We start from the raw sequence: 27743 nt of genomic DNA, 5'->3' as shown, positions 1-27743 counted from the left end.
GCCTTGCCCCTCCTCTCTTCCCTTAACAATAAAAGATGACCAAATCCATTCTCTTAAGACGGATTTGAGAATTAGTTCTCCCATCTCCTTGAGCTACACCTTCTTAATCAATAAACCATTTCTTACTCCAAAGCTCTGATCTATTGATCAAACCTTTCCCTACTGGCCTCTCTTTTGAAGCATCAGGCATACACAATATATATCTTATTACATCGTAATATGACATGTACAATAAAGGGTAGGAAGGTAGAACTCTTAGGGGAAAATATTTTCATTGTTATTCCTTGATTGTGAAAATATCTCTTGTGGCCCTGACCGGTGTGGCTCAGCTGGTTGGGTGTCACCCCAAAAAGCAAAAGGTCACTGGTTCGAGTAGCAGACAGGGCACGTGCCTGGGTTGCGGGCCAGCCCCAGTCAGGGCCTCTGCAAGAGGCAACCGACCAATGTTTCTCTCTCACATTAATGCTTCTCGCCCTCTCCTTCTCCCTCCCTTCCCCTCTCTCTAAAAATAGATAGGTAAAATCTTTTAAAAGATCCTTGTATTCTTTACGCCTTCATGAAATACCTTTGAGACTACTGAGACCAACAAATATGAACCGCATTTATTGTGAAACATTAAGAACAGCTGAGGCTGTATAATGATAGTTGGATATAAGATGTGCTGAATTTCAGCTTCTAGAAGAGGTGATTTTGAACTCAGTCACCCTTTGAGAGAAGACATACCAGCCCGCATGATTTCGTCGACCAGGAGGATGTTCGCGGCAATCACCGTGCTGAAGGAGAAGAGGACAGGGTGAGTGAAGCCTGCCCGCTCGCTCTCGTCTCCTCCCCACGGCGATCTCCAGCTCCCACGGGTACTTCGTTCTTCAGTGATGTTGTGAGGTTTTATGAGACACGTATTTTAAGTGCAAACAACACCTTTGTATTATCATTTCTTTTGCTGATAAAGTGGAGGCCTGATTGTATTTTCCAGCAAAACTGACCTCGTTTTTAGCACATCATTTGATTTTTCCCACTATGCATGTGGTACTATTTCAGTACAGCCCTTTCTTTCCCTTCCCCTCAAATAAACAGAAAGAGTAACATTTCCTAAAGCTTATACTCCTAGAATTAAAACATTAAAGAGACTGTAAAATGACAGAAGCCGGTTGTAGTAACTCAATACTAGCCCTGGCTGGTGTAGCTCAGTGAATTGAGCACAGGCCTGCGAACCAGACAACCGCAGCTCCATTCCCAGTCAGGGCACATGCCTGGGTTGCAGGCCAGTTCCCAGCAGGGGACACATGAGAGGCAACCACACATTGATATTTCTCTCCCCCTCTCCTTCCCTTCCCCTCTGAAGATAAATAAATAAAATCTTTTTAAAAAACCCTCAATACCATGCCTTTTCCCACATTTAACCATTTTTCCACTCTAAGGTGGCAAAAACAATAGAAAAAATTTTTCCCAAAAGTCTTTCTCTTTTATTAATGCAAACTTACCAAGAGTGAAGTAGTTGTTTTTTCACACAATAATTATCCCAAACTCCTGCATCTGCGGCTACCATTGGCTCACCTACAAAGTAAAAAACAAACTACTTTAATACTACGTGTTGATATATTGTTAATATTTGTTGTATATTCAAACAATAGCTAATATACCACCAAAACCACCATCATCATGGTCACCACCGACCTCCGTTCTGTCAAACCCAATGGGCGACTCTCAGGCCTCATCTGTCTGCAGCACTTAACAGTCGATCACGGCCTCCCAACTATTCTTCCTCCACTCATCTTCCGGGACCGCGCACTCGCCTGGCTTCTTCTCCATCTGCTTTGCTGGTCCTTCCTCCTCCCTGCTGAGTTCTTCCCACTGCAGTACCTAACTGCTCAGTCCTGGACTCCTCCCTCTACTCTCAGTATAGGTGACCCCAGCCAATCTCTCGACCTAAACCATCTACACCCTGATGGCTCTCAGGTTTTGATCTCCCATCCAGAGCTCCTTCTTGAGCTCCAGACTCAGATGTCTGTCTACTTTACTTGGAAGTCTGCAGATACTTCACATGTACTCTGCCCAAGCTCAGTGCTGATGACCAACCCCCACTAAAACGTGCTTGCCCACAGTCTTCTCCGACGGCAATTCCAACCTTCCAGTTGCTCAGCTAACTCCTCCGCACAGAGTAGCTGGTGATCCTTTAATTAGTCCATGTCACCCTCCTCTTGGAATTGCCCCCTCTCCTCCACGGTAAAGCCAAAGCCCTCAGACTGGCCCACACGCCGGTACGGTCTGACCTTCTGCTACCTCCCTCACCTCCTTCCTCCTGCTCAGAATTATCGGACAGTGACTTTCCCACGGGGTCATTCCCTCTCCCTAGCATCTTCCCACGATTGCCCCAGGTGGCTAACTCCCCCCAACTTCCTTTTTCAATAGGCATGTTCGCAGTCATCATTCCCAGTAGCCTGCCCTGACCGTCCTCTTTAAACTGGAACCTCTTCCCCACCCCCTGAGCTAGCATTCACAATCACCCTTACACTGTTATTTTACATTTAAGAGAGTGCATTGCTTCTAAAAATGCTAACAAACTTATTTATTAAGGTTATTCTTTATTGCCCATCTCCCCTACTACAACATGAGCTCTCAAGGGCAGTGATTTCTGCTGTTTTGTTCTGTGTGAATCCCGAGAGTCAAACGACAAGTGCTCAGTGACTACTTCTTAAATGAACAAACATTTAGCAAAAGTAAACTAAAAGGCACACAAATTTTAAATATCAAAATCCAAAGTCCCCACCCAATTCCTGTAAGTTCTGGGTCACTATACTATACCTTTTTCTTTATTAAGCAGCTAATTTGTCTTCCCTTTCCTACCTGTATTCAAGTTGATGCCAATGGGTTGTTTTGATTCCAAATGCTCAGACTGAATTTTCACTAGTGTTTCCTGCAGGTCATAACCAGAATTCTGAGCAAGAACCTTCAGAAATGAAAAGAACAATAAATATATATGTAGAATACCTTCACGTGCATCTGAATACCAAATATAAAAAAGGCACTGCTTTCTAGTCTTGTGAAAACACATTCATTATATACTAATCATCTCCTTTTGAAGAATTTCATTCTTAATCTAAAATTATTATTTTCTATACTAGCATTTTTACATTTACTTAAATACTTTCCCTATGTATATCACGTAAATCCTGAAGGGGGCATTAGAGATCCCCCATGTCCACCCCATTAAATTAATTTCCTTCCCTCCTTGCAAAAGATTTTAAAAACAAAAAACATTGCCCTGGCTGGTGTAGCTCAGTGGATTGAGCGTGGGCCTGCGAACCAGATAATCACGGTTCGATTCCCAGTCAGGGCACATGCCCAGGTTGCAGGCAGGTTCCCTGCAGGCCAGTTCCCAGCAGGGGACGCACAAACGCAACCATACATTGATGTTTCTCTCCCTCTCTCCTTCCCTTCTCCTCTAAAGATAAGTAAATAAAATCTTTAAAAAAAAAAAGAGTTACTTGGTTTTCAAGTCCTGGCTGGTGTAGCTCAGTGGATTGAGCGCGGGCCTGCGAACCAGACAATCGAGGTTCGATTCCCAGTCAGGGCACATGCCAGGGTTGCAGGCAGGTTCCCTGCAGGCCAGTTCCCAGCAGGGGACGCACGAAAGGCAACCATACATTGATGTTTCTCTCCCTCTCTCCTTCCCTTCCCCTCTAAAGATAAATAAATAAAATCTTTAAAAAAAAAAAAACATGAAAGAAAGTAGAATAGTATTCTTGTTTCTTCTAGTCCCTCTAGCCACATGTCTTCAATTTTTTTCTGGGCACTTGCAAAAGGAAAAAAATATTTGCAGCATCTTTGTGCCCTTCATCAACATGAGGAGAGTCACAACCTGTGATGACAGGGACAGAGATACCTGCGCTCTGAACCAGGTTTAACCTGCTCTCCAAACCAGGTTGAACCTGCTCTCTGAACCAGGTTGAACCTGCACTTCACACCGGGTTCAACCTGCTCTCTGAACCAGGTTTAACTTGCACTTCACATCAGGTTCAACCTGAGCTCCGAACCAGGTTTATTTGCATGTGGTCCCAAACCAACCACTGATGAATAAAAAGGTGTGACCAATGCATACTAGGTTTACCAGTTTGTGTCAACTCTAAGATCACTACTTATCAACTTTGCTGCTTTAAGGAAAGGAAAAAAACAGATTTCTGAATCAGAAAAATTCTACAAATCATGAATAATTTTAAAGTAATTATCAAAGAGAGTTTGATAAGTAATTATCAAAGAGACTAGCATTACTAGTAATGTTTTAATTCATGGTTAATAGCATATTTGAAACAGTTTTTCTGAATTTCTAAGTGGTTCACAACCAGATTAAGGCAAAGGAAAAGAAATGGTAGTTCTCTGTCCTTCTGCTGATATATGAAAAAACTCTGGTTGCTCTTCTTTCCTAGGAATTACAGTGATAATGAAATGCAAGCTAGTCTTTAGGAGTGTTAAACAGCCTGAAGTTCTCGCTTTGCACCATTTAAAGTAATAATACTTTGGATACCAGCAACAAAATAAAGGTCTACATCAAAATCTAATTAAATCTTAAATTCTAAAATTTTTCATTATAATTAGTTAATCAAGAAGCATGTTTAAAGAAAACTTTTGGAGTGACTTCAACTTTGGAATTCAGAGACTAAAGCGAGGAGGTAATTTGGCTATTTCATTACACTGCTACAAGGGTTCTCAGCTGTTAGTCCCAAAGTTTCCCTGCTTTAGCTGTAAAATATCTTAGACAAAACTACATGAGGAAATGCAAATAAAAATCTGTCTTCTACTGTGTTAACTGCTAGACAGTATGATCAATTTATAATTAAACACCTTATGTCTAACCAGCTGTTCTTGGGCCATTGGGTTAGTTGTACCTTAGGAATAATGAGTAAGGCATCAGCGAAAGCTTGGACTCCGAGACGAGCTCTTCCTCTCACACTGTGCTTGTACGCACTGAGGGCTTCAGCTATGGCCACTTCGACTGCACCCGCTCCTGGAAGCACACAACCTAGTGGAGGGGGAAAATGATGGGCAAAATACGCCACACAGAAAAACCAGAGAAAAGTGCAGCTAGCTATTCGAGTGTGTTTTATTATCTTGTCTACATCTAAAATATATTTAAATGTATACAGAAGTAAAATAAGTTGCACAGCTCAGTGATTACTCAGATGTCTTATGAAGCATCCTGAAGTTATACAGCATTAAATAATTGAGCATGGTACAGACTGGCTACAAATAGCTGATTTCATTGTTTATCCACCGGCAAATAAAATTAGACATTTCTTCTACCTTCACCACACTCCTTTATGAGTACATTTAAAGTATAGTTATTTATAACTTACAGTGGCAGGTAACTAAATGTAATATCTAACTTGGAAATTGAGGGGGGCAAGATAATTAGACCACAGTTTTTGGTAGGCAATTTGTTCTTCATAGGCAATTCTTTGGAAGTATTTGGAATCCAAATACTTCATTTGGATTCAATGAAGTATTTGTTCTCTGTACTGCAGCAGAACTCAAACTGCTCCCTGGGGAGGGGGGAGAGAAAAAACTAGCTGTTCTTATTATCCTAAGGCAAAAGCTCTAGTTAAACACATTTTCGTATCAGGATATGACATTTATACCTGCTTGTACGACTTTATAAAGTTCATGACCCTTTACAAAAACTTGCTTTGGAATCCCCCATCTTTAACACAAAACAGCACGCACGCGCGCACGCACACACACACACACACACACACACACACACATCTCCCCTTCACCCCACACCATCCCCTTTCTCTGCTCAAAAGAGTTGTCTGTGCAGCGGCCACTACATCCTCGCTCTGACACTTTTTAAAAGGTCCTTATTAAGCATTAAATACACACAAAAATATTTATATGTATAAGGTATAAAGAATAAATGTCCAAATGAATGTACCCATCTACCTTCCACCCAGCTTCAGAACTAGGACATCGCCCCTGACTTTGAAAGCTTTCCTGATCCCATTCTCCTGTGGGAACGCAACACGCCCACGTCTGGGGGATGCTGCTGAAGCAGCCCCCGAGGAGGAAGTCTTACCACTGAACACCTACGTTAGCAAGTAAGAAGGGTCTCAAATCAATGGCCTCGGCTTCTACCTTACCAACCAAGAAAAAGAAGGGCAAATTAAACCTAATATACAGAAAGCAGTAAAGATCAGCGTGGAAATCAATGACATAAAAATGACCAATGTCAGAAATGAAAAAGGTAATCTCACTACAGGTTCTACAGGTGTTATAAGAATAATAAGGGAATATTATGGGCAACTTTATGTCATTACACTTGAAAACCTACCTCAGGGATTGGCAAAGTTTCTATATGTTAACAACTAACAATCAGAAATTGAAATTTTATAAATACTATGTACAATAGAACAAAAGAAATCATGCTATAGGCTAAATCTGAAAAAAAGATGTGTAAGACTCATATACTAAAAATTATAAAATACCACTGAGATAGGTTCGAGAAGGCCCACATAAATACAGATATACCATGACTCAGCACTGTTAAGGTATCAGTTATTCCCAAACCGATCTACGGGTTCAATGAAAATCCAATCAAAATCTTAGCAGTCTTTCTGGTAGAAACTGGCAAGCTGATTCTAGAATTCCTATGAAAATGCAAAAGATTTAAAATAACCAAAATAACTTGAAAAAAATAAAATTGAAGGATTAACATTACTGGTTTCAAAACTTAAAAAGTTACAGTAATCAAGACAGTATGATGTTAACACTGAGAAAGACAAACATCAATGGAACAGTGAAGAACTCAGAAAAAACCCACACAATACGGACAGCTGATTTTCAACAAAGACGCAGAGGCAGCTCAGTGGGTGAAACAACAGTCTCTTTAATGAATGGAGCCCTGGCTGGTGTGGCTCAGTGGACTTGAGTGCCGAACCAAATGCTCACCCGTTCGATTCCCAGTCAGGGCACATGCCTGGGTTGTGGGCCAGGTCCCCACTAGGGGGTACGCAAGAGGCAACCACACATTGATGTTTCTTTCCCTCTTTCTCCCTCCCTTCCCTCTCTCTAAAAATAAATAAATAAATCTTTAAAAATATTTATTAAAAATTAAGTGTTTGAAGGCATTTTTTTAAATTAGCCAATTTATTTTTTTTGTGCAAATTCTAAGAATCAGGTAAACTACCAAAGGCTACATGCCTAAATCATGTATATTGATCTTGTTGTAAAAATACTGCTAGCTTTTTAAAAAATGACTACAAAAAAAAGGCAGTGACCCTTATAGCAAACCCATATTTTTTCAACAAAGGAACTGATGTGTTTTCCCCTTTTCAATAATGAAACCTACATAACTGATCATATCCTTTTATATTCTACCAGCTTAAATATTTATAGTGACTATTATATTTGCTATACAATATTTAAATTGTTTTTTCCTAGGTTCTAATTTTCCATTTCAGCTTTCATTTTACCATTATTTCACATCTATCTTTTTACTTATCAAATAAATCTGGCCTCCTGTTCATAACGTTTACTACTCTATTTTTTTGAGATATAATTCACATACAATAAAATCCAGCCTTTTAAAGTTACAGTTTACAGTAGCTTTTAGTATATTCCTATGGTTGTGCAACCATCACCCCTAATTCCAAAACACTTAAAAAAAAACCACTCTGTACCCACGAGCACTCGTTCCCTACTTCCCCCTTCCCCGGCCCTGGCAACCACTAACCGACCTTTTGTCCACATGGCTCTGCCTCTCCTGGATATTTCATAGAAATGAAGTCACACAATACACAGCCTTTTGTGTCTAGACTCTTAGCATAATGTTTTCAAAGTCATCGTGCTGTACCATATATCAGTATTCATTCCTTTTTGTGGTTGAATAATACTCCACTGTATGGACATACCACCCTTCGTTCATCCGTTCATCAGTTAACGGATACTTGGATTGATTCCACTATTTGGTTACAATGAATAGTGCTATTGTGAATGTTAGTGTACAGGTTCTTTGTGTGGACATACGTTTCCAACTCTCTTGTGTACACTTGAGAGCTGGTCTGCTGGGTCACACAGTAAATCTGTGTTTAACTTGTTGAGGAACTGCCTGTTTTCCAACGGTTCCCACCAGCAACTGTATACAGGGTTCAGCAGAAGTAACACCTGCCTGAGTGTGGTTTGTAGGGCAATGATATGAGTGCAATAATTTACAGTTTTAATTTGAAAACTTCACTGAAAATGTCATATGGTTTGCTTGGGTGTAATATTGTTATGTTACAGAATTACATACTTAAGAGTTTGTAATAAAAAGGGGGCGTTATTTGTGCGGGACTCTGTATATGAGGATTCCAACATTCATATAGTCCAGCTCTCTGACGACAGCCATCCTAATGTGAAATGGTATCTCTTTATGGTTTTAATCTTCATTTCCCTAATGACTAATGATATTGAGCATCTTTTCATGTGCTTATTATTCTACTTTAAACATGTGTGCTTTATTGAATTATCTATCCTAACTCCTTTCAGAAGGAAGCAGTTTATAAATTATAAGTAAACAATAAATGTTGATATTCTTCCCCAATCTTTTTTTAGCTTTGACAACTACAGTTTACATTCAGTATTATTTTATATTAGCACAGCAGTTAGACATTGCAACTGAGGGACTAAGTTCTAAGCAGTAAAAGCTTTTCCATGGTTTTAAAAATAAAAATTGATACTATAGCATTAAATTGAGTGCTTTTTCACTTTATAAACAGAAGATAATTTAAAAAACAGCATACTGTTAAGACTATCCCAAAGGGAAAAACCTTCACAATCCAAACTATAAATTGTCCAAAGTGAGATGAGAGAATACTCATCATTAACACCTTTGAAAGTAGTATACATACCGTAAGAGATTTATTACCACTTAAAAACTATGGAAGGTTCGTATCCATCACAGCAGAGAACCTACCGTCCTCGATGGCGTTTTTGACGGCACGAAGCCCATCCCTCACAGCGTCTTTGATCTGTGTCAGAGTGTGCTTGTTTGGTCCCTTAACCAACAAGGTGACAGAGCGAGGGTTGACACAGTCCTCAATAAAAGTGAACTTCTCTTCACCCTAAAGGATAATCCAAGAATACACGACTTTAATATGTCATTAGGCGGTCAAGACCTTTAGTTTATAATATTAGAATCCAATCTTCACGTGGATTTTTTTTCTTGTCAAACATAACTAAATACACGTTAAGAGCAGTTAAGTCATATTTAAACTCTTACCAAACATTTGGGTAAACAAACTGTAAAATCTATCCTGTGGATTATTCAGACCTCAGAATGTACAACCTAAATTAAAAGGTTGAGTATTTAAACATGTTTTACTGCTCACTTTATAACCACTGCCCCAGAAATACTCACTAATGCGTGTTCATACACAAGCCCAGCGTGGCCCAAGCAATCTATGCTCAGGTCTTCCAGGGAATTCACAGCTATCCCACCGCAGGCAAGAGAGAGTCTGAAATTGCGGAGATATCAACATAGCTTTGGTTACCGAAAACACAAAGACAAATCTCTTAAAGGTGGAAAAATACCTAGCACGGAAGACTACATTGTCACTGGATTATATTGCTTTTAAAATCTGTTTTAAAAAGATGAAAACCTTCCTTGTATTTCAAGAGAGGTCTGAGGTAGGTTAATCTTGATATTTAACAGTTTCACTATTCACTGAAATTAAAAACAAAATTTGAAATTTGTACGCTACTATTTTGCTCAACAATGTTTACATATGAGCTGAAAGGAATACATATGGGATAATTTCCATTTACTGTTAATAAACTTAGGACTCCTAATTACCTGCAAGCTTACCTTTCCATATTCCTTCGTTTTGCTCTGCGAAGAGCTACTATGCCGTGTCGTGCAAGCGTATCCAAGGAAAACGGATCGATCCCCTACGATCAAATTAATGCAAACATTACAAGCATGTTTCAAGCCAGCAGTTCTAAGACTTTTTGATCTCAGCACTGCTTCACACACTTAAAAATCAAAGAGGCCAAAGAGCTTTTGTTTATATGAGCTATATCTATATTTGTCATATTATAAATTAAAATGGAAGAGTTTAACATTTATCAATCCATTTAATATAGTAAGAAATACATTTATGTTAACATAAATAACACTTTTAAATGAAAATTTGCAGTAGTTTCCTAAACAAAAAATACAGTGAGAGTAGTGGCACTGTTTTACATTTTCGAATCTTTTTAATATCTGTCTGAAGAGAAGACAGCATGAGTCTCCTATCTGCTTCTGCATTCGATTTGGTGAAATATGTTGTTTTGGCTAAAGTTTAAGAAGAAAACCTGGCCTCACAGAAACATGTACTAGAAAAGAGAGGAATATTTTAAAAGCCTTTTCAGATGAATGCAGATATTCTTCTCTGATAGGAAAATTCAACAAGTGGTTAGTTTCAATGTGGACTATGGAACCGTATCAATAACCTTTCCACACTCTCTCACGTTAAAATCCATTTGTCCACCTTGCACTTTGAATTATTTACTTGTGCATATTTTGTAAAATCATGCATTTTTTAAGGCCTTTAGAAAATAATGGTTCACTAAGTTAGGCAGAGCTTCCAAATGTTGACACATTTTATAGTTATACAATATAAAAAATATCACCTTTGCTAATATCACTACTAATAACACGAGAAAAATCTTGTAAATATTGGAAAGCTAGCAAACTCACAGTGGCAGATACGAGTTTTCCAAAATTCTAATTTTGTTTGAAGGCTTCAATGCTATCATTGGCAACAAATACTGTCAGTTGTTTGCCTTGAAGTGACAAGACGATGTACTCATTTTTGAGAAAAACCTACCAAGCACCCACGTATAAACAGTTTGTCTGTCGGTCACTCAAGTAAAAACGGCACTGCGTGAAAGAAGCAGCCAGTGTAGCTTAAAGCTCCACCACACAAGAGCTTCCTTCAAGACGAACTTTGACGCACCGCACGTGCACACTTCACATTTTATCACACGGAATCATTTAAGGGCCAAAACTTAATAAAAGTAATACGTTTCACCACTGCGTGAACACCTCCTTAAAGGAACCTGCCTTTCCCCTTTCAACGGCCAGTGTGGGCCCGAGTGACAATCAAGAGCACGAGGCCACCAGTACAGTTCGGTGCGACTGCTTCCACCTGTGCCGGGCACCAGCCAGTCTGCCCGCCACTGCTCCTGCATCGTCAGTGCAAATGTCAACACAATGAAAAGGCGTTATTGTTAATACTATGAAAATAGTTTTGACCTCATAAACTCCCGGAAATGGTCTTAAGGACTCCTGGGGGCCCATAGACCATACTCTGAAAAACAATGAAGAGCACTGGCTGCTGTGGCTCAGTGGATTGGGCGCTGACCTGCAAACTAAAAGACTGCTGGTTCAATTCCCAGTCTGGGCACATGCCTGGGTTGTGGGCCAGGTCCCCACTAGGGGGCACGCAAGAGACAACCACACATTGATGCTTCTCTTCCTCCCTTTCCCTTTGTCTAAAAATTAACAAATAAAATATTTTTTTAAAAAATGAAGAACCATTTACAAATAGTTAAAAATCTAAATTTTTTTTCTCACCTTTTGATTAATGACAACAAATCCTCTGTTGGACTGAGTACAGACTTTGCCTTTCAGGTCTATTATCTTTTGTACTTTATCATCAATAAATTTTCTTTCAGCTCTTACCAAGGTCTCTTTTTCTTCTGCAGTCTTATAAAAGAAACCAGAGCTTACCTCTCTAAAAGATGAATAAAAACAAGCTAGTAAAGGTAGTGAGAGGAACAGGAAAAGTTAGATGTTTATACTGAACATTTGGGAGGAAAGAAAAAACTTTAAAACACTTTTAGAAAAAAACAATTCCAAAAGTTATAAAGAGTAGCCCTGGCTGGTGTAGCTCAGTGGACTGAATACTGGGCTGGCAACCAAAGGGTCACCGGTTCGATTACCAGTCAGGGCACATGCCTGGGTTGCAGGCCAGGTTCCCAGGAAGGGACGTATGAAAGGCACCCACACACTGATGTTTCTCTCCCTCTCTCACTCCCTTCCCCTCTATAAAAATGAATAAAATCTTAAAAAAACAACAAAACAAAAGCTATAAAGAGTAAATGACCTACATACGTTTTTTCATATTCTAGTGATACATTGCAAGTAAGGATAAATGCATCTTCTACTCGCTTCTTCATTTCTGGATGACGGGCACCATGATCCAAAACTAATCCTCTTATCAACCTATTAAAAACATTTAATGTTTCTTTCTTTGAATATACATTCTAAAATTTGGTATAAAATTAGAATTACACTCTGTAAAGTTGCAACAGAACTGCCAGGGCACATACTGTTTCCTTGCCCCAACTTTAATCCTAACACATAATTAGTGAAATTAGAAATGATAACTTGCTCTAACACACTGTGACTGTTCAGTCTCAGTGAAATCAACCCAGAATTATCCTCTAAATTATGTGCTCAAACAAATGACACAGCTGATCGAGTAATGAAAGGTAGGCACACAATGAGTTTCTTAGGAACATTTGTTCAAAATAATTATGTGAAACAACTAAAATGTTAAGCTAAATGTCCAACAATAAAGCATTGTTCAGCAAATAATGGCCCAGCTCTTTCACAGTCGTGAACACTTCGTAATAGCACAGAAAAATATTTACAGGGGTAGCAGATAAGCAGTCGATGACAAACTGCACATAAAACATGGTAATAACTATCCTTTAAAAACAAGACAAGCACCTTTAGCCACCCTTCCCAGGTGCCTAAAGTGGCCGGAGCACCATCCTGTATGCCAAAAGGTCGTGGGTTCATTTCCCGGTTGGACTGAATACAGGAGGCAACCGATCCATGTTTCTCTCTCACATCAATGTGTCTATCTGTCTGTCTGTCTGTCTGTCTCTCTCTCTCATTTCCTCTCTCTCTAAAAGAATAAACATATCCTCAGGTGATGGTTTCTTAAAAAATAGCCCCTGGGCAGTGAAAAGAAAAAATATGAAAGTAAAAGAGTAGGATTATGCTTGAGTGGTTTTGTAAAAATACAGACAATGGGAATGTAAAAATATAGATAATGTTGGGGGATCTTATTTCCTCTTTTCCAAATGTCCCTTCAAGAGTGAATATCTTTATAACTCTTTAAAAATTCATTTATGCCCAACTAGGGAATGTCATTTCTACTTATGAATATTTCATAACCAATATTTGTTATGCACTAAGGAAATAATTTCCAAACAGTTAAATATAATTATAAGGAAGTTTCTGAAGTTTTAATCTAACTAGATTATTCCTAACTCCCAACTTAACCTGATGCTGTTTCATTTAGGAACAAGCAGACTACATGTTCAAGATCCTTCACTCTTCGAGTCTCCTTCACTCTTCCCCCCTCCTCGCTCTCAGCAAATGACCTTGTGTCTTTAAGAAAAAGTGAAATGCTGTGCCGTTACTACCTCTGCCAATCCGTCTGCACTTGAACCCGAACATGCTACAACGGACAATGAACCGTCCGTGCTCCTCTCGAAGGTCAAGCCCCTCTGTCCACCAGGCTTCATTCCCCTCCGCTCCTGCACCGCCCGTCCCCCCACATCAGGTCTTTCCGCCCACAGGAGCCTCCTCCTCAGGATACACATTCGCCATAATAATTCCCATCTTTAAAACAAAGGGTTCTTTGTGTTCAACCCCATCCTCACAGTCCCTTCTAGCTACGCCCCCAGTTCTCCGCCTGCTTTTATAGCTGAACTCCCCTGAGTTGTCTCCATTTGCACCCTCACTTCTTCCCAAACCATTCTCTCTTGAGCCCACCTTCAATCTGACGTTCACACTCACCCCTTTACTGAATCGGCTCTCATTAAAGCTACCCCAAAAAAACCACAAATGCTTTCCAAATCTAACAATTCTCAGCTTACAACAATTTGCTCAAATTTTCAGCAGCGTGTACCATAGCTGATTATCCTCTCCCTGTTGAAATGCTTCCTTCTCTCAGCATCCAGGGCACCCCTCTCCCTCCACCACATTGACCACCCCTCCTCAGTCTCCTTTGCTGAACGCTCCTTGTTTTTCCAATTCTAGACAGTGGCGCTTCCCTAAGTTCCCAGTCCCTAACATCCCTTTTTCCTCTGTCTGCGTTTACCTGCCAGATGACCTCATCAACTCTTGTAGCTTTCCGTCACCCACTCACCGACTGACTCCCAAACATGTATTCCAGTCCAGACCACAGTTCTGAACCGCAGACACACATCTCCAACTCTCCACCCAGCCTCTTCACATAGATCCCTAACACACAACACTCCCCACCCCTGCGCCTCCCAGTCTTCTCCATCCCAGGAAACGGCACCTCCGCCTTCCCAGCTGCTCCTGCAAAAACCCAAGAGACATCCCGGACTCCTCTGTTCCCGTCACTTTCTATGTCAAAACATTAAGAAATCCTCTCGGCCCTCCTTTCTAAGTACACCCTGACCTAAACCATTGTCATTTCTCACATACATCACAGAGGAGCCCCCCCCCCCAGCCCCGCCGGTTTCCGGCCTCTGTCCTGGCAGCCCCCACCCAACCCCACAGCGCACTCTCTGCACAACAGCCACAGGGCCCTTCCAAAACGTAAATCGGAAACACGCTGCCCTCGGCACTGGTGGGCCAATTTGGACCAATCCTACTACAGAAAACAAGACCTTGTTAACAGCAAAAAAACAAAACAAAACAAAAACCCTCTAAAATGCTAGAAAGGTGTAAGACAGTGATGAGCTACAAAGTAATTTTCCTTTCAAAACTGAAAAGAAAACAGAAACCCTTAGAGAACTGTGGGATCTCATCATAAGGTTGCTTGACAGTTTGGGCAAATCTGAACTTCGGTTTCAACGGCCTCACACAGAGAAGAGAACAGAATTGAGAGGTCAGAGTTCATGCAAGGTGCAGAGTCTCGTAGAAGGCCGTCCTCACGTGAGGTGGGAACCCAGTGGGTTACACACTCAGGGTAGAAATCAGGAGGACGAACCAGAAGCAAGCAGCCCCCCATGGACTCGCCGTCAGAAGCCACAACAACCGGATATCCCCGAAGAGCCTCGAGCGGTGGGTTTAGTGTAAAGCTCAGGTTCAAGTCTCAGAGCCCTCGCAGCAGCAGATGCAGCTTCTCTGCTCAGAAGAGCACCTGCATCCCAGGCTGCAAATTGTTTCTACAGAGACTTTTTCCAAACACGATGAATGGCACATACAGGAACAAAGTGTGGTGAGTAAGAACCAGCAAAACACAACAAACACCATAAATAGACAAGGCAGACTTTAAATATTATAATTATCAGACATGAACTATATGCTTAAAGAAACAAAATGTAAGTTTTATTTCTGCATATCTGAGAAGATATCTATGCAGATATCTATTTTCTGCGTATCTGAGAAGATACACAGAAAACAGGAAACCATAAACAGTGATATGGCAAATTAAGAAAGAACCAAACAGACCTCCTATAAATAAGTAAAAATATACACACATATATTAAAGTTCAAGTATTTACTGATGAAATATGATATCTGGACTGGCTTCAAAATAATCCAAGTTTGGGACGGGGAAAGGAAAAGGAACATGTACGGGGAAATAAGATGCGCTACACACTGAAATGGATAAAACATGAGCGGGGTACGTGAGTTCACTCTTCCCTTCTATTCACTGTTACATGTGTCTCGGACCTTCCACGACAGGACGTGGCACATGAGTGAAGTCCCACAGCAGCACGAGGCGCCTCCTCTGAGCACGTGCACACGCAGGTGACGCCAAGCGCACGGCCCCTCTTACCTCCCCGACCTCTCACCTCCACTCACCTGACTCCGCTCTGGACACAGGTAACACCCCAGCACGTGTCCGCCTCGGGCAGGGCCTTCGCAACTGTTGTCACCCCTGCCTAGCAGACCCTTCTTCCCGGTGTTCACAGGGCTAGCCCCCTCATTTCCTCGGAGACTTCCTAGTTCTCTGGTTCAGTTTCATGTCACTTGAAACCATGCACAAGCTCACTCGTTTGTTATCACTAGTTTGTTTACTACCTCCAACTAGAAATGTAAGCTTCTTGGAGAAATTCTGTTTTGCCTACTTTTCACTTCTAGCACCTAAAACAAGGACTGGCTCTGGTAAGTATTCAATTAACATATGTTAATGAATAACTAATGAAATTAATGAAAGAATATCTGAAGACAACCAAACACTCTAGAGTCTGCCTATCTCCAGAGTTTATGTAACTTACTTTGTATCCGTTTCTGATTTGTGCTTCATCTCCATGATCTCCACCATGAAGAGGTCAATAGGGTGCCCCGGTCTTCTAACAGCCAACACAGAGTCCACCACGGCCTGAAAGAGAAGTGAATGGGAACAGGGAATTATTCGGGCTACTGAAAAAAACCACTGGCCCAAGTGATCTACCACCAGACGAAGCAGATAAAGAGCCTCTTAGATGAAGCATCTAAGAGGCTCCAAAACACAGGGCCAGGCCAAAAAGGCAGGCCAGTTGGTCACTGGACACTAGTAATTACAGCCCATGGGCCTTCGGAGGTCTTTAGGTCCAAACCCTTTCTTTTACAGATAAGGAAACTAATACAGGACTTTAAGAAGTCACGGTCTTAAAACAAGGTCTAGACAGCAGTATCAGGACCAGACCTGGAACCCAGGCCTCTGGAACTGCCAGGCCACGGTTCTCGCCGCTGCAGCAGCACTGCCCGAACTCCTCCACCGAAGGACGCCTTGGGAGAAGAGAAGGAGACCTGACACGGGGGTACAGCTCACACTTGCTGCCTCCAACGATATGAAAGTTTAGTTTTGTGTTTATCATGAAAACCTTCCATGTCATACCATTATATATACATGTACGGTTTAACACAGAAATGCGTTTCCCCAGAAATTGTAAAGTGAAAACTGACACTCCAGAAAGATGTGCCTCACTTATTCTGCCAAATATCCCCAGGGATAAGCAATTTGAGAAGCATAACACAATATACTGTTACTTAGTTCAGAAAGCAATATAAAAATGACTACAGAAATTAAGTGTGATAGCACAACCATCCTAAAATATAAATAGAGCAAAAGAAAGGATCTTAAAAAAGTTTACTTAATGTAACAGAATATTTGGTTTTGGAGCCCAATGATGACAAAAACATTGGACACTGAGAGTCCCAGTGTTCGTGTCACTCGAAAAGAGAGTGAGGCTCTAACCAGAGCGTGAAGACTCTGAGCCACTTGATACATGTGTTCCCAAAGCAGAAAATGCAGCAGTCTTTATCAGACTCTGCTCCGTAAGAAACTGCCTGATTTTAAAACCTGATCTCCCAACTAGGTTTTCCTACAGGTAAGGAGAATTGCCCAGAAACAGCTCAGATGTCCAACCCACTTGGTGTTTACATTTCTCAGAGTAAAGGAGCATGACGGCACCCTAATTTATATGTCACTGTCTTGAGAATTTGGTTATGAACTCACCGCTCCTGATACATTGATACATTCAGGTTTCAGAAACCGCGAAGCCAGGCAGCAGTGATATCGCCAGACTACAGCTGCCTGATGAAGGCTTCCCAACATACCTGATCTCGTCCTTGTAGCACACACATTCCACGTGTAGAAGTAACAGCACCAACCGTGCACTGCCCAGCTGTGAGGGCTGAAAGGACCACCGCGCTGCGGCACTGAAGCGGCCCCCTAACCGCACAGCACACAGCCCACCCGGCTCCCTCACATGTCACCTCGCACGGTGCACACGGCCCTCAAGGCTAAAGAGACCAGCACATCACCCCCATGTGACACTTTTGTAAAAAACTGTACCTACTGTTCTGACAAATCAAATGTAGTCAGTAAGCAAGCCTAGAAACATGTGTTCATCTTACATATTTTACGATTTATTTTATGTTCCAAAGAACCACACGCAATAGTTGATTATCTTACAGGCAAAGAAATCTATGTCAGGCTATACTCTTTCTAAACACGTCAATTTAATCACAGACCTCTGTCAATACATCAGCCAGTTTGGCGTGAACTTTAGTTTGCAGAGATGTTCGAGCCACATCTAAGAGGAAGTCTCTTTTCATCTCTTTTTTCATTTTAATTTCTTCCAAAACTTCAAGTGCTTTTTTCTTTGCGGCTTCAAATCCTTCCGCTATTATTCTAGGGTGCAGGCCCTATTAAAACAACATAAAACTATAAATTATAAAGTAAAGTCACGCAAAGTAAAATAACCATCCTCTCCTATTAGTAGGTATGTCTAAAAAAAGTAGTATTACTCACATCAGTGCCACTAAACATAAGTGTATGTATATAATTTATAAAGCAATTTTTCATTGCTTCGCATTTAAAACAATCTCAAACTTACAGAAAAATTCTAAGTCCGGTATAAGAAAACGACGTAAGTTCTTTGTAATTCCGAAAACCATGACCCTGTTGTCCCGCGGTGCCCTTCGGAATGGGCGCAGAAGTCCTCTTATCCCAGAGGAAGAGAATCGCCACTGCCTTGGAGGAAACTGGCGACAGGCAGCACCTTCATTCAGTGCTCAAGGTTAGCATCACAGTAATGGGACAAACGGACACGTGCCTCCAGACACGATGCATCAGAGACACTACGGTGCTTACACGGCACCCCTGCTGAAAGTGTGTCACCTGAGTCTCCTCTGAGGAAACTAACAAATCTGACTGGAGGGACTTCCCACAAACTAACTGGCCTGTGCTCTAAAAATAACGCTGTCGCGGAACACGAACAACGGCCCAGCTTCAAGGAGACCAGAGACGTGAGGGCTGAATGCAATGCTTGAACCTGCATTTCCTTCTGCTGTAAAGGACACTATTGGGACGAATGATGAAATCGGAATAAAATCTGCATCAGTGTGTCAGTGTTAATATCAGTTTCCTGTTTTTGACCACTATACTGAATTATATAAGAGAATTCCCTGGTTTTAAGAAATATACACTGAAATATTTAGATTGTCGTATCTCTAACTTACTCTTTTTTTTAAAGATTTATTTATTGCCCTGACTGGTGTGGCTCAGTGGACTGAGTGCTGGCCTGTGAATCAAAGGGTCACCGGTTTGATTCCCAGTCAGGGCACGTGCCTGGGTTGCAGAGCCAGGCCCCGGGTGGAGGGGGGGGCATGTGAGAGGCAACCACACACTGATGCTTCTCTCCCTCTTTTCCTCTCTCCCTTCCCCCCTCTCTACTAATAAATAAGTAAAATCTTTTAAGATTTTATTTTTTTATGAGAGAGAGAGAGCATGCAACTGATTTGTTGTTCCACTTCTTATTAATATATTCACTGGATGATTTCTGTATGTACCCTGACTAGGGATTGAACCCTCAACCTTGGCATGTTGATTTAACAACTGAACTACCCAGTCAGGGCCTCTGCAACTTATTTTTATACCATTCATTAAAAAAATGTACATTACAACAAGTATAAACACACATATATACATTTATTTATCTGAGAAAAATATTATTCTTTGGAATATTCCTGTAACTTTTCTATAGGTCGGACATTATAACAAAATATTTTTTTGAAAAACAGAATTGTTTATTCTGAAAAGCAATGCACAAAATTATTGAAGCTGAAACTAGGTCTAACTTATTACCTCCACTCCTTTACATTAGTCTTGTAACAATTCCTGAAAGTTGACATTTACTGAGCGTTTGTGCCAGGCACTATTCTGAAGAGCTTTACGTGTATTATTTATGTTAGTCCTCTCAGCACAGTGAAGTGGGAGTTGCCATTATTATGCCCGTTTCACAGATGAGGAAGTTGAGGCTTACAGGGATAATGTAATTTGCCTGGAATCAGCGGGCAGTTAAGAAGAGGAGCCAGGATTTAAACCCACAGGCCCGACTTCAGAGCCTGTGGTGACCATTGTCAAACACTCCCCTCACTCAGCAGTACGTTCATACGAACAGTGCTCTCCCTGGTTGGTGTGCTCAGTGCGTTCCGTGAGCTGGCTCCCGCCTACTCTTCGGGCCTACTCACCGCTGTCCACATCACCTTAAACCCCACCGACACCAAACGTCCAGTATCTGTACACACAGCGTGTGGCCCCTCTTCTCTCTGCCCCTGCTCACGTTGCTCCTTCCTCCTGGAATGCCATTCTCCTCGCCCCTCGCTCCTTCATCTGGCTCACTCCTTCTCATCCGAAAGCTTGAGCCCAGGCCTTCTTTCCTCCAGAAAGTGCTTCCCGACTCCGTCAGGCTAGGTTAGGGCCCCCCTCCCTCAGTGTCCAGGTGACACCCCACGTCTGGCTCTGCTGCTCCGCTGCCACACAGTTTCACAGGTACGTCAACGTCTGCCGGCACCTCCCCTTCCCGAGCTTCTCTCTTCCTAGCCCAGCCCGAATCTGTTTAGGTCTGCCTCTCCCTCCAGTGCTCGAGAGGAAGCCGACCCGATCCCTAACTCGGGGTGGGGAGCGGGCCCCCCATTAGATTAAGTCAGTTCCCCTAAAGACTGTGACTGGTCTGGGATGACACAAGACCAACGCCGGCCCAATCACATGAAGTGAGACCTTGCGCTCCGCAGCGGGGTGAACGGCACCCCCCTCCCTCTCCCACTGAGTGTCACTAAGGGCAGAAGGCGGTCCTGACTTCCTCAGACAGCCTTACAGTCTGGGTGAAAGTGAGCCTTCTGATGAAACAGCAGGATAAGTAGGAGAGCCAAAAGACAGAGGGGCCCTGCGTACTTGGTAACCAACTGAATTTTTGAATCAACTGGCCCTGGAAGCTGCCTTATCACTCTACACTCTGCCAAGGCAGATAATTTCTTTATTGTTTAAGTGACTTTTAGTCAAGTTTTTACTGCTAACAGGCAAAAGCATCCTTACTGAACTAAGCCGCAGGTACTAAATTAATAGACAATTCCCAATACTACATGAAACACAAAGAAGTAATCATTTTAACATTTTGACCAGGCTGTGCTTTGTGAAATGCTCCTTGAAAGAGAAGACAATTCAAATCCTTGGAGAAGACAGATAAGTAAGGCCAAGGAAAGAATGCAGACAAAGGCAAAGAGGTAGAAATACCCGTAATGATTCCAGAGGCTAGAGAATGGAGGAGTCTGGCTACAGCAGACAGTCTATAAGGGAAATAAAACTAGAAAGGCAGGTAAATTCACAAGGTGGGAAGCCTTCGGCAATTTTTCTCCAAAAGCAAAGCCCTCAGTAAATGGTGTCGGGAAAACTGGAAAGCCACAGGCAAAAGAAAAACTAGATTGCTATTTGACACCACGCAGAAAAGTTAACTCAAAATGGATTAAACACTTAAATATAAGATTTGAAACAGTAAAACATATAGAAGAAAACATAAGCACTAAACTTACAGACCTTGGACTCAGAGAGGCTTTTTTGAACCTGACCCCGAAGGCAAGGGAAGTAAAGGCAAAAATAAATAAACAGAACTACATCAAACTAAAAAGCTTCCGCTCAGGAAAAGAAATTCCCACCAAGACAAAAAGGCAAGCAACCGAATGGGAGAAGACGTCTGCAAACAGACCTCCGATATGGGGCAAGCAAAACATATAAAATATATTTTATTTTATATTAGCAAATATAAAATACATTTTGGGGCTTTGCCCAAAATATATAAAGAACTCACACAACTCAACAACAAAACAACAAACAATCCAACTAAAAATGGGCAAAGGACCTGTACATTTTCCCCAAGAACACATAAAAACGGCCAAGAGATACACAAAAAGATGCTCAGCGCTGCCAGCTGTAAGGAAAATGCAAATCAAAACCACGGTGAGATGTCACCTCACACCTGCCAGAACGGCTGTGATTAACGAGACAGGAAGTGACGTGTGTTAGAAAGACGTGGAGGAAAAGATGTGGTGAGAATGGAAACTGGTCCAGACACTGGAAAACAATATGGAGGCCCCTCCAACAATTAAGAATAGATTTCCATCTGACCCAGCAATCCCCCTCCTGGGTGTCAACCCAGAACATTTGAAAACATGCATTCTTAAAGATACAGGTGGTCCTACGTTTACTGCAGCATTACTCACAGCAGCCCAGACTTGAACATGACCCCGAGGCGGCTGGATAAAGGTGTGGCAGATACAAACCATGAACACTGCTCCGCCATAAGAAAGGATGAACTACTGCCATTTGCAGCACCATGGTGGACCTTGAGAGCACCTCACCAAGCAAAACAAGCCAGTGGAAAAGGACAAGGACCGTATGATTCCACTCATATGCAGGATATAAAACAGGAAGCAACAAACAAACAAAGCAAAACAAGAACTCTCACAGACGTAGACAACGGTATGGTGACCACCAGAGGCGAAGGGGGTGGGGAGAGTGTGGAGAGGGCGGAGGGGGGTCAAATACCTGGTGCCAGGAGACTGGGCTTGGGGCGGGGGGCACGCAGTGCAACAGGCAGGTGATGGATTACAGAAGTGCATGCCCGAAACGTACAATTCACCTCAGTGAGCTCAATTTTAAAAACAGTAAGTTTTTCCCAGTTATTTTTTAAAACCATAATTTGGCTTCAACTTTCTCAGTGATGTTTTCTTTCTTAGGCCATTAGTCATGGGTACATGGCTCATTTTTTACCTTTTTAAATATCTTAAATTTTTCATTTTAAAAAAAAGTATATAATTCCAAATAAAAGATACTAGTTTGGCTAAAACAGTTCATTATTATTTTCATTTATAATGTCAAAAATATTTTCATATTAACCTTTGCCCTCCAAAACTAAACCATTTTACTAGTGTAAAAAAAGTTAACTTTCCATGCAAAATAAAGCACCATATAAATGCGAATTCTAAGAAATCCTAGTACCTCAGAGATGTACAGATCGGCCTGCTTCAGCAGCTCCCCGATGAGCAAGACGTTGGAAGTGGTGCCGTCTCCCGTGACATCGTCCTGGGCCGTGGCCGCTTTCGCGATCAGCGAAGCTGTTGGGTGTTGGATTTGCTGGATAAAGCAAGCAACCAATTTAAAAAGACAGAAGAAAATGCAGAAATAGTCCACCAAAAACAAGATAACCTAAATGCAACAGTAAAATTAAGAAATTGAAGAAGCTTCATTCTACAAGCTCACAGGTTTTGTATCCTCAACACTTAATAAATGTCAAGACCAAAAGTTAACAGCTGAGAACTAATGAGATCTGAACATTCTATAAAAGTCTTTGCTCAAGAATGCAATGACATTTCCGAAATTAGATTAAATCCTTCAGTCTTGAAGAGGAATATATTTACTAAAATTGCAAAGGGCTTTTTTACTTTTCCACGATTATGAAGAACATAACACAGTGTCTTTAAAAGATGCAACTAATTTGGAAGTATCCCTAAGCTATTATTTGAAGTACACAAAGATTTGAAAACAGCCAACAAACATTTTTTGACATGTAAGCCTGCAAGGATATCTCATGGTTGCAGGAGTTAGCTGACAGCCTTGGTTTACAGATACACAAATGATTATTATGTTCTCAGTTAAGCTGTAGTGAGGTTCATAGAAGTCAGCGGCATCAGCTCACCATCTCGTGAAGCAGCACATTGCCATCTTTGGTGAGTTTGATGTCACCTGCACCAGAAACAAGCCTGTTCAGAAAACAGAGATGTTATTAACCTCGCACGGCAAGAGCCGAGCAGGACACGCCCCAGGGTTGCCCCTCAGTTCTCCTTCACACACACACTGGGCCTAGAAAATGTCCACCGAACCCCGGGAGGCCCTGCACGCAGCAACACCCTCTGCAGCCCACGGAACCACTCTTCCCAGATGACTGCTACAGCGATCTCATTCCAGGTGGAGCATTTACACGTTTAAGAATGAGAGTCCTTGGCCAGTGATGACAGTGGTTTGCTCGAGAAGAATATCTAGAAGTCTACAAGCCACAGGTTGGTGGAATTTCCTGCAGGTTTTTCACTTTGATGAAATGTCACCATTCATTCACTCAATTTAGCTTTTCTTCATCCCTCATATTTAGTAGATCATCAAATTCTGTCAACTCGATGACCTAAAGGCCTCTTCAAACCACTGTCTCCTCTCCAACTCCACCACAATCACTGCCATCTGCAATCTGGACTGTTTAGCACCCACATAGCTCTGAATTGGAATCCACCCTTTGTTTATCTTTCTAAAAGATGGAATGCTTCAGTCAGTTTCCCGATCAAAAATCCTTCAATGGTTTTCATGTTCTCCACCATTTTCAAGGCTAAACCCAAACTATTTAGCAATGACAGAGCTGACCTTTCCCAATGAGCTTACATCTATTTTAAATGTCCCATCTACCAAATGAAATCTTGTGATTCCCTTAATACATAATGTTTGTTTTTATTTGTTAGATTTACACCAAATGGCTTTCTTGTTCTTGAAACCACTCTATCTTACAAGACCTTATTCACTTCTTCAACTAGTGAACTCTAACTCAACTTTCAAGACTATGATCAATAATCAAATGTTATTTGAGTCTTTTCCTTCTCCCATCAATAATTAGTCCCTTACCTCAGTACAATGTTATAAGTATAATGCAAGCCACATACTTTAAAACACATACTACATGTTATATAGTACATACACGTACAACACATTCATTTCTACCAAAACCGAACTTTTATCTTGCTCGTCTCTGCGTACTCTGTACCCGTTAGTACCTAATAAGCACCTGTTTTACTGTTAATGTATTCCGCTCATTCCTGAGACTGGATCCCTCCTCTCACACCTTTTTGCCCTCACTAGTCTCTTTTCCTCACTCTCTCCTAAGGGAAAGAATGGCGCTACATAAATACATGCTGAAAGACTTGGACAGGAAAAACCTTGGGCACACAGCGCCCAAGTAACTTGCTAAGGACTGACAGCTGGAGTGGAAGCTTGGATCCGAGCCCACGCCGGCCAGGCCTCAAAGCCCGTGCCCTCTCTGCTGCACCGCACCCCAAAACGAAGCTGAATCGAAGGGCATATGGGCAGACAGTCTTAAAGGGCAGGGGAGTTAGCTGTTTTCCGTTTCATGAGAAACACTATATGAACTTTATAACTGCACATAAGCCTTAACGAAAAGTTGGTCGAGTGGGTGGGTGGGGTGGGTGGGTCCTTTTCCTTGGGAAGGCTTCTCTCCTCCTCCTCCACCCGGCTACAGATGACTGCAGGGCAGAGGTGAAAATGAGGGAAATCGCCCATAAGAGTGTTCACAGGGCTCTTGGCGGAACGTTTGCCAGTCCCGACCCGACCAACCGCCTGCGCCCTAACCGTCGCCTCACATTTTAATGGTGCCCTTGGGACCCAAGTTGGTCCGCAGCACGTCCTGCAGCCCTCGGGCGGCGCAAATATTTACTGCCAAGGCTGCCTGAGCCCGCGCCACCTCAGCCTTGGCGTTTACCGCCTTGATCGCAGCCATCGTAGGACAGTTGAACAGCCACCTGACCGGCAAAAACAACCCCGGCCGCCACTCCGAGATAGAACCCGGCGCCAACGTTCACGTTCTGCAGCCTCAGCCAATCCTCGCCCGGAGAGGAAGTGACGCTATCAGGCGTCGCCGCGCCGGAAGCTAGGAACGCCTCTGGGCGGTCGCGAAGATGGCGTCGTCCGCCCCGGCTCGGCCTGCGGCCGGGAAGCGGGTAGTGAGTCAGGACGAGCTGCGGCGGCTGATGAAGGAGAAGCAGCGCCTGAGCTCCAACAGGAAACGCGTAGAGTCTCCATTCGCCAAGTACAACCGTTTGGGGCAGCTGAGCTGTGCCCTGTGCAACACCCCGGTGAAGAGCGAGCTCCTGTGGCAGACTCACGTCCTGGGAAAGCTGCACCGAGAGAAAGTGGCCGAGCTGAAAGGCGCGAAGGAGGCGAGCCAGGGGCCGTCCGCCAGCGCGGCGCCTCAGCCCGCCAAGAGGAAGGCGCCCGAGGCAGAGAGCCAGGAGACTAAAAGGGCGAAGTCCTCGCAGGTGGCCCAGGCGCAGCCCTCCACGTCCTCCTTGCTCACCAACGCTGACCACGCAGGAAAGGAGCCCGCCAGAACGACCCTCGGTAAGACATCGGGACTTGGTTTACTCCCTGATTATGAAGATGAGGAGGAGGAGGAGGAGGCAGGAGGAGGACAAGAGGGGGACACCAGCAAGCAGCCGCCTGACGTGCAGGGCAAGGAACACTCACTTTCCTCCTCGCGCGAGGCAACAAGTAGTATGCTCCCGAGCGACTTCTCCAATACAAATCCCCCCAAGGCTCCTCTAGTTCCGCACTCAGGGTCCATTGAGAAAGCAGAAATACATGAAAAAGTGGTGGAAAGGAAAGAGAACACTGCAGAAGCATTACCAGAAGGCTTTTTTGACGACCCTGAGATCGATGCGAGGGTACGAAAGGTTGACGCCCCAAAGGACCAGATGGACAAAGAGTGGGACGAGTTTCAGAAAGCCATGCGGCAGGTCAACACCATTTCCGAAGCCATAGTCGCCGAGGAGGACGAGGAGGGACGGCTGGACCGGCAGATTGGGGAGATCGACGAGCAGATCGAGTGCTACCGTCGGGTGGAGAAGCTGCGGAATCGCCAGGACGAATTAAAAAGTAAGCTCAAAGAGGTCCTGGCCATCAAAGAACTGCAGAAAAAGGAAGAGGAGAACGTCGACAGCGACGATGAGGGAGAACTACAGGATTTGCTGTCTCAGGATTGGAGGGTGAAAGGGGCCTTGTTATAGGTTTGCAAGGACTCGGTGTTTCCGACACCCTCGCGATTATATGAAAAGTGCGCTCTCCCCCTATGACGTCGGTTACTCCATACCTGGACCAGGTTGTTGTGGTACAAATGTGAGCCTGTGAAAATAGCACTTTGGAAAATTGGTTTAAAGTATTTTTGAGGTAAAGTTGTTTAAGAATTTTTTAAATATTAAAATGCCAACTTTTTCATATATTTATGGATTGAAATATATAATTTGGGGTTGGAAAAATCTAAGTTGTAAATATTGTACATAAATACATATTCACTTAGTAATTCTTTTTTTTTTTTTTTTTTTTTGAAATTTACAAACCAATAGAAGTAAGACCAACTGACAGGCTTTTGAGATGAATACCAACTGTATTGGGATACATACGCCTTTTTCTTTTCTGACCCCCGATCAAACTCGAGGGTGGGGGAGCTTTGGGTGTTTGTTTTCAAGAATACTACTCATAGTTTCATAAGTCATTCAGAGTTAATCAGTCTTCTGTTTCTTTCAAAAACACGCAGTAGGAGAACATAGTGAAAAACATGCCACATGTGACCAGCCTCCTTCTCCCAAAGTGTCTCTTGATTAAACCAGAGATTCTTGGATGTAGGTGCACATGAAGATCACCCACAAAGCTTTTTTAAAAATGTACAGGAATCAACTCTGAAGCTTTTTAAAAAATTAAGGTGCCCAAGCCCTAACCAATTCAGTAAATCTGGAGTGGGAGCCAGGTATCTGAATTAATCTCAAAAGCTCCCCAGTTTATTCTAATCACACCAAAGTTGGAGAGCCACTGCCCAAAATCCAGAACCCATTCATATTTTTCCAAGCTTTTTTTATTTTGTGAATAACACATTCCATAGGTCACTGTTATTGTATAAAAGAAACACTACCTTTTATTTACCTTAAATTTTATGGCTAATTAGGGTTCCCGGTTTACTGGTTTGTCTATTGTAGGAAGAATACACAGTAAGTCCTCACTTCAGGTCATTGATAGGTTCTTGGAAGTGCAGCGAAATCACTTATCTTGAAATTGGTGTACCATAGGAAATTGACATCAATGAGTTAAATTCCTGTGGCATTTTCCCAAAACAAACAACAACTTCAAGGACATGTC

At 42.4% G+C, this 27743-nt stretch overlaps 2 protein-coding genes across 4 annotated transcripts; one reads left to right on the top strand and one right to left on the bottom strand.

The window, feature by feature from the left end:
- Positions 1 to 580: 580 nt before the first annotated feature.
- On the bottom strand, positions 581 to 25486 carry CCT6B (chaperonin containing TCP1 subunit 6B). 3 transcript variants are annotated; one of them, XM_037167241.2, is made up of 14 exons: positions 25199 to 25486; positions 23479 to 23542; positions 22782 to 22916; positions 17978 to 18151; positions 16237 to 16340; positions 12134 to 12244; positions 11594 to 11753; positions 9839 to 9921; positions 9392 to 9488; positions 8948 to 9095; positions 4884 to 5017; positions 2845 to 2947; positions 1482 to 1554; positions 581 to 773 (listed from the first exon to the last, which is right to left on the bottom strand). In XM_037167241.2, exons 1-14 carry the CDS (start codon positions 25333 to 25335, stop codon positions 701 to 703), a joined length of 1596 nt encoding a protein of 531 aa, XP_037023136.2. In that variant the 5' UTR covers positions 25336 to 25486; the 3' UTR covers positions 581 to 700. The 3 variants fall into 3 exon arrangements, with proteins under 3 accessions (XP_037023136.2, XP_037023137.2, XP_053517121.1); XM_037167242.2 differs by lacking the exon at positions 12134 to 12244; XM_053661146.1 differs by lacking the exon at positions 17978 to 18151.
- Positions 25483 to 26832, top strand: ZNF830 (zinc finger protein 830). The gene has a single exon (XM_037167252.2). The coding sequence runs from the start codon at positions 25514 to 25516 to the stop codon at positions 26618 to 26620; it is 1107 nt and encodes a 368-aa protein (XP_037023147.2). The 5' UTR covers positions 25483 to 25513; the 3' UTR covers positions 26621 to 26832.
- Positions 26833 to 27743: the final 911 nt, after the last annotated feature.

This window comes from Artibeus jamaicensis, unplaced genomic scaffold, assembly GCF_021234435.1.
Source record: "Artibeus jamaicensis isolate MK-2021 breed Jamaican fruit bat unplaced genomic scaffold, CSHL_Jam_final contig_2259, whole genome shotgun sequence".
Taxonomy (NCBI): Eukaryota; Metazoa; Chordata; class Mammalia; order Chiroptera; family Phyllostomidae; genus Artibeus; species Artibeus jamaicensis.
The sequence above is the reverse complement of the archived record's forward strand: the minus strand, read 5'-3'. Positions and strand labels throughout refer to the sequence as shown.